We start from the raw sequence: 6809 nt of genomic DNA, 5'->3' as shown, positions 1-6809 counted from the left end.
ATTAATTATATTAAAAAATTCGTCTCGCGGTTTTCAGGCGGAATCTGAAATTTGTTTTATAATTAGACTACGTTTAATACTTTAAATATATGTCTAAATATTTTTGTAAACTTAACCAGGCCTAATTCTAGTTTTTTTTTATGAAAGATATAGAAATAATAAATAAAGTTGCGAGCCACCTGTGGCGTCCACGTACTCTCCCCACTCTCCCGGCCGTTTCGGTGACCGAGACGTCGCCTTGCTCCGCCACGCGGCCCTCGCTTTTTTCTTCTTTTTCCTGTACTTGCTTTCGCTTTTTCTCGCTCCCCCATTACCACATTTAGAAACCCACCCCATCGCAATTCGCAATACCTATCCATCATCTCAGCCAGAGCCAGGTATACTTTCGGGAGACACACAGCTAGCTTAGCTTAGCTTAGTCCATCTGCCGCCGGGAGACGGCGACGGCGATGGCGGCGGCGGGAGGAGGAGGAGGGGCGGCGCCGTTCGTGTGGAAGACGTACAGGATGGTGGAGGACCCGGGGACGGACGGGGTGATCGGGTGGGGGAAGGGGAACAACAGCTTCGTCGTCGCCGACCCCTTCGTCTTCTCGCAGACGCTGCTGCCGGCGCACTTCAAGCACAACAACTTCTCCAGCTTCGTCCGCCAGCTCAACACCTATGTCAGTCTCACGCGCTAATTTCATCTCTTCATGCTCCTCGCTCTCCCCTCTCTGCCTGCTGCGTTGCCATGGATCGATCGGCCAGCTACTCAGCTCAGTTCGTTCGTTCTGAGGACACCCCACCCACCCATGGATCTGCACTACATGCTTCTTATTTGAGTTATTTGGGTCTCTGCGTGTGTGTTTTGGGAGATTCTTTGGAAGAAAAAAAAAGTGTTGTGGTTGTTGGCATGTCGATTTTGTAGGCCAACAGAGCATGGGACCCTTGATTATTATTATAGCCTTAATTGTGGAGTACTTATGCTGTGTAATTCAGCGAGCTGTACATCTTGCTGTACTAAAATCATATTAAGAAAGAGAAGCAAAGAATAGAATCCTTTGGCGCTATGTCGTGTTTTTTTTCCTTTGTGTGTACTGCCTAGTTCTTTTATGCAATTTGGTCTAATCATGGACGTTCGGAACATATTCATGTTTTGCGTCACTCAGCTTTGCTTCTGGGAAGAAAGCAAGCGGTCAATTAAAGCCAACAAAAATAGGATTTCGATGCACCTGAAGAAATCGATCGGTAGCTACATGTTTATGATCCGAGGTGGTTCACGAGTTCATTCCGGGAACACCCAAAGATTCAATTTTGTTCACCCTTCTGTAATTGAACGATCGGTCAAATACTCAAAAAGGTGTTTAGGGGTGTTTATCCGGTGAAAAGAAAACTCTTGCATGTCACGTGACCGAATGTCCCGAATGTCGGATAGGTTTTCGGACATAAATGAAACTAGCCTGAAACCGCGAAACGAATCTTTTAAGCCTAATTAAGCTGTCATTGGCACATATAGGTACACTTAAGGCTAATTATAAACTAATTAGGCTCAAAATATTCGTTTCACTGTTTCTTTTTCTTTTGAAACGGTGCAATTAATTTTTTATATGTGTTTAATACTCTATTTAGATGTCTAAATATTCGATTGGATGCTTTTGTTGAAAATTTTTGGGAAATAAACGAGGCCTTGGTGTCACCGTTTGAACCAACACGCAAGAATTAACCTGAAGAAACTGTAGAACCCGTTCCATTTGTTCTTCAATTATCTTCAGTGACATGACATCACCAAAGAATCGAACACAAAACTGTCAAAAGGCGTGGTTTTGAATTTGTTTTTCAGAAAAGTGTGAAGTAATTTTTGATCTCTGGCCCTGATTATGCTTGGATTTGTCGCTCGATTCCTGCCAGGGCTTCCGCAAGGTGGACCCGGACCGGTGGGAGTTCGCTCACGCGTCGTTCCTGCGTGGCCAGACCCACCTCCTCCGCAACATCGTCCGACGCGGCAGCGCGGCCGCGGGCGGGGGAGGCGCCGGCAAGCGCAGGGACGCGTCGGCGTTGGATGGCAGCGGCGGCGACGACGACATGACGATGGTGGCGACGGAGGTGGTCCGGCTGAAACAGGAGCAGCGCACCATCGACGACAGGGTGGCGGCGATGTGGCGCCGCGTGCAGGAGACGGAGCGCAGGCCCAAGCAGATGCTGGCGTTCCTCCTCAAGGTCGTCGGCGACCGCGACAGGCTGCACCGCCTCGTCGGCGCGGGCGGCAACGGCGCCTCCCCCGCCGCGGCCGTCGACGACGGGTTCGCGGGTGCCGCCTCGCCCGTGGAGGGCGGCGAGAAGCGCGCGAGGCTGCTGCTCGACGGCGACCTGCAGGTCGGTCACAACGCCGCCTCCGTCGCGTTCGGCCCGGACGCCGTCGACTTCGCCGGGTTCTACACCGGCGCCGACATGTTCCCCGACATGCCCGTGGATGCAGCCGCCGCGCCAGCCGGCTGCTCGTTCGCTTTCGGAGTGGACAGCGGCTACTGATCAACTCACCCATCCACGGACTGACACATGCGTCGGCCGCCGCCGCGAACTGCTCTCATTTTCCGGCTGGTTACGCCGAACTATTGGCGCCCCATGCGTCTCCGCTCGCCGTCGCGCTGTCGCCGCCGTGTGCTGCTGGGATGGTGATGTGGCACGACATGTATCCATGGCGTCGCTTTTTCGATGGGTGCTTGCTTGCTTGGTCACATGTTTGCAAATTGCAATGCTGCGGCGATGCTTAATAAGATGTGCTATATATGTGTGTATCTATGGAGTACTTGTGTTGCTGTAGGGAGTGATGGCAATGGCCTCTCTAAAGGCTCTTAACTAGTGCTGTTGTGTACATACGCATATGCATGATTGTAATGGTCGGGTCAGCCCTTAATTTCATGTAAATTACCTTACATGTTGCAGTGTTAAGAATTTTGGAGATGGGATGGCATAATTAAAATCTTTAGAAGTATAAGCTGTTAGCCCGTGCAATTAATATTACAGCATCTACAATCAGGGCGGAATAATGTATAGGGCGGCTAGGGCTTAAGCCCTATGCTTAGCTATATAATCTCATTTATATCTTGTCAATTTATCACGTAAATTCTAAAAATAATGAAACACATGTTAATTTAGCCCTACAAGTGATTAGTTTCTGTTCTATTTATATCTTGTCAATTTATCACGTAAATTCAAAAATAATGAAATACATGTTAATTTAGCCCTACAAGTGATTAGTTTCTGTTCTGCTCCTATCCATATACAGCGCTTTGAGCGCTACGTAATAAACAAGTAAATTCTAAAAATAATGAAGCACATATTAATTCAGCTCTACAAGTGATTAGTTTCTGTTCTGCTCCTATCCACTATACAACGCTTTAAGTGCTACCTAATAAACAGCTCGTGACATACCATAACCAAACTAGACTCCACACCACCCACCAATCGATTTAGCGGGTTGAATTGTTTTACTCCCTGGCATCTATATGGCGTTAACTTTTGGATAATTTTTATCATTCGTTCTATTAAAAACTTATATAATTAATTTATATTGTTGTAATTTGTTTTATCATTAATTATGACTTATATTTTTTTGATATTTTTACTAAAATTTTAAATAAAACAAATGGCGAAACAGGTGTAGAAACGACGTGAAATATTAAAAGTAAGAGGGAATACCTTAGAATGGGCCAATCTTTCATGGGCTACATATTAGACATGGTAAGCAGGCTGTCGTTGAATGGGTTTGAAATAGGCGATTCGAGGGCGTGCACACTGAGAAGCAGGTAGGTACGGAATTTTTTAATTATTTTATTTTATTTAATAAATAATTTACAAAAATATATTTTTGTTTATAAAGTTTACAAATCTAACCTTGTGCCGCTCTCCTAGAGGGAGGAAATGTGACATGGCAAATGGCAGGGAAGGAGCTGGGGACAGACGATGACGGCGTGGAGACAATTTTGCAATTTAGCCCCTTGTTAGAACGGACTCAATTTCTCAAAATCTCATAAGAAACTTTCTGAGAATTTTATTTTAAATCTTGCTTAATTTTATTGCTAGCTAAACTTCTTTAAAAGATTTATTATCTTAAAAGGCGTTATTATTTTAAAAGGTTTTACTTCAAAATTCAGTTCTAATTTAAATTTTGGTCGGTCCCGCATTCAATTATGTATCATCACCTTCTTTTCAATTAAACTTCCGTTCCTTTAACCTCAACAAAAATCCATAAATTCAATTAGGAGTTATTTCCAAATTCCTATAGAAGTCACTAATAACTCCTTTCAATTTATTTCCTTTGATTCATTCCAATAAATTTCAAAGCTCCGCATCATTTTAAACCTTTAATCTCAAATTGGATTTTTCTTCAAAATTGAATAATCTATCATTGAAATCCATTCCTTGTTTTTCTTAATTTAAGTATCTCTTACAAATTTTTATTTCTTTGAATCTATATAATTTCACTCCTTTGAAACATTTCTATAAATTCCAGATCTCAAATTTCTACAAATTCCAAAATCTTACTATTCCAAAAGGGCCAAAACTTTCTCTCTTTCTGGGCAAGCTGACCCAGTAAATCAACCAGGCCGGCCTAACAAGCCAGCTGGTTTCAGCCCGCCGACCCAGCTCTCTCCCTCCACTGTTTCACCAGAAACAGCAGCAGACGCCGCGGCCGCCGCTGCTTCCCGGTGGCCAGCCAACCGCCGTCGTCGCCATTGCTATGGGCGCCGCCCGTTTGCTGCAGCAACCGCCATCGGCAGTGCCTGAAACCGCCACCGCCGGCGGCTCCCAGCCACCACCACCACTACCAACTGTTGCTCGCCCATACGCCGTCGCCGCCGACCTTATCCCCAAACTGCCGCCGCCGCCGTTTTGCCGCGCCAAAACCGTCGTCGTCGTCGGCTTGCCATCGTCGCCGCACCTCCTCAAACCCCTATAAATAGCCCCTTTCCGCTCCCATCCGAACTCGCACCCGTCCGAGCTCTCGAGCTCTATCTCTTTCTCTCTCTCTCTGTCGGAAGCCATGGCTGGAGCCTCCGCAGCTGACGTCGGCCTCCTTTGGCCCCGCAGCCGGCCGCCATCGCCTCCCCAGCCGCTGGCCGCTGGAAGCCACCCCTCTCTCCACGGCTGACGGCTCTTCCTCTCGCTTGCTGCTCTGCCTGTGAAAGAAAAGAAATAAAGCAGAGAAAGAGAGGAGAAGAGAAGAGAAGAAAATAAGGAGAGATAAATGACAAGTGGGCCCCATCGTTTATAAAGTAATTATTTTATTTCTTTAACCAAATCCTATAATAGGGTTTATGTCCTCTAATTTTAAATTCAATTCAAATAAAGTTTTGATTTTATACCAAATCTAAAAAAATTATCTTTTACCTATTCTATTTAAATTTATAATTCTATTTTTAAAAAAAACTTCCAAGTTTAAAATATCTTTTTATTTTATTCCAAATCCAATTTAAACAAAGCATAATGTAATTATAATCCTTTTATTTTTTTTCATCCCCTTTACTTTTAAAACATTTATTCACTAAATATATCAAATCTTTTATTTTCCTTCTTCTAAAAACTAGCATATAAAAATTTAGATTTATTTATTTATTTCTTCCTATTATTATTTTATCATTTATTTATAATGTTTTATTTTAGGTATTTATTTGTAATCTTTTCATTCTTTAGCTATCAAATAGCTGCCGGAATTTTACGACTTTTATAAAGATGATCGCACGGTTTATGAACCCCGACATCAATAGCCGTAAATCTGGTATAACCTAACCCAAGGCCGAACAATTGTTTTTTCGTACCTCGCGCCTCAATGCGTACGCTGGGCGGAATTCAATTATTTCTTCGGTCTCCATAAACACACTATATGTATAAAACCAATCACTCCCTCACTATCCACAATCATAAAATAGCCTTCCCATTATTTAAACTCTCACCAAACTTTCATTTTTTTAAGCGTTATACTGCCCAACTCGTATTAGCCCAAAAATATAAATGCATACTTATTATACCCATCACTCCACTCAAATAAGGTGGATAAATCTTATCGATCCTATCCATAGTCACATTTACCCAAATCTTTCAAACTCTAAACCTTAGGAACCAATATCTCCTTTATTTTAATTTTGACTTTGACTTTTAATTTACTTTCTTTCATAATTGTTTTCTAAAACTTTTTATTAGTTTTCTTTGTTCATTGGAGCATTAAGCAGATGTGGACCTTGCCGACTTCAATTGAAACTATAGGACATCTCAAAGGCAAAGACAAGATATAATAAAATTTTGTCATATAGAAACTCCTAGGTTTATGCATTTATAACCTTTACTTTCTGCTCATAATTTGATTTACTTTCTTGCATTATCACCTAGTAAATAGGTACAGCAAATACTAAAATTTTGCTCATATAGAAACCTATAATTTAGATTTCATGCATTATAAGTTTTTAGTAAATGTTTTTATTTTAAAAGCATTTATGCATTGCATGTAGTTTGATACTTCAAGATAACATTGCATTTTATTACACAATCATTATGGAGCTACATTGAGATTTGTGGTATTGTGAGGGGATATATATATATTGATACATGGAGTTATCATTTCACATGGTTATCCCTTATGAAAACCCCCTTAAACTAAGGATTTGGTGGAATGGATTTGTGATTGGAGGTTATGCATATGTGGTATATATATAGCCTAGTACGTTGTCCCAATGATATGAAAGACTGTAGGGTGGCTTTTGATAAGCAAAGTTGGGGTGTAAAGTGCATAAGGGGCACGAGGTGTCAAATGGGCATGCTTACACAACAGTGGA

General features: G+C 42.5%; 1 protein-coding gene across 1 annotated transcript; it reads left to right on the top strand.

The window, feature by feature from the left end:
• Positions 1–327: 327 nt before the first annotated feature.
• LOC102712547 (heat stress transcription factor C-2b-like) lies at positions 328–2973 on the top strand. Its single transcript, XM_040525108.1, has 2 exons — positions 328–662; positions 1888–2973. Exons 1-2 carry the CDS (start codon positions 450–452, stop codon positions 2506–2508), a joined length of 834 nt encoding a protein of 277 aa, XP_040381042.1. The 5' UTR covers positions 328–449; the 3' UTR covers positions 2509–2973.
• Positions 2974–6809: the final 3836 nt, after the last annotated feature.

This window comes from Oryza brachyantha, chromosome 6 (genome assembly GCF_000231095.2).
Source record: "Oryza brachyantha chromosome 6, ObraRS2, whole genome shotgun sequence".
Taxonomy (NCBI): Eukaryota; Viridiplantae; Streptophyta; class Magnoliopsida; order Poales; family Poaceae; genus Oryza; species Oryza brachyantha.
The sequence above is the reverse complement of the archived record's forward strand: the minus strand, read 5'-3'. Positions and strand labels throughout refer to the sequence as shown.

What these genes read in the sequence shown, in the direction of transcription:
- LOC102712547 (XM_040525108.1), top strand. Translation starts at nt 450, where the DNA reads ATGGCGGCGGCGGGAGGAGGAGGAGGGGCGGCGCCGTTCGTGTGGAAG. An exon ending in TCCGCCAGCTCAACACCTAT is followed by an intron (nt 663 to 1,887) that starts GTCAGTCTCACG and finishes GATTCCTGCCAG; the next exon opens with GGCTTCCGCAAGGTGGACCC.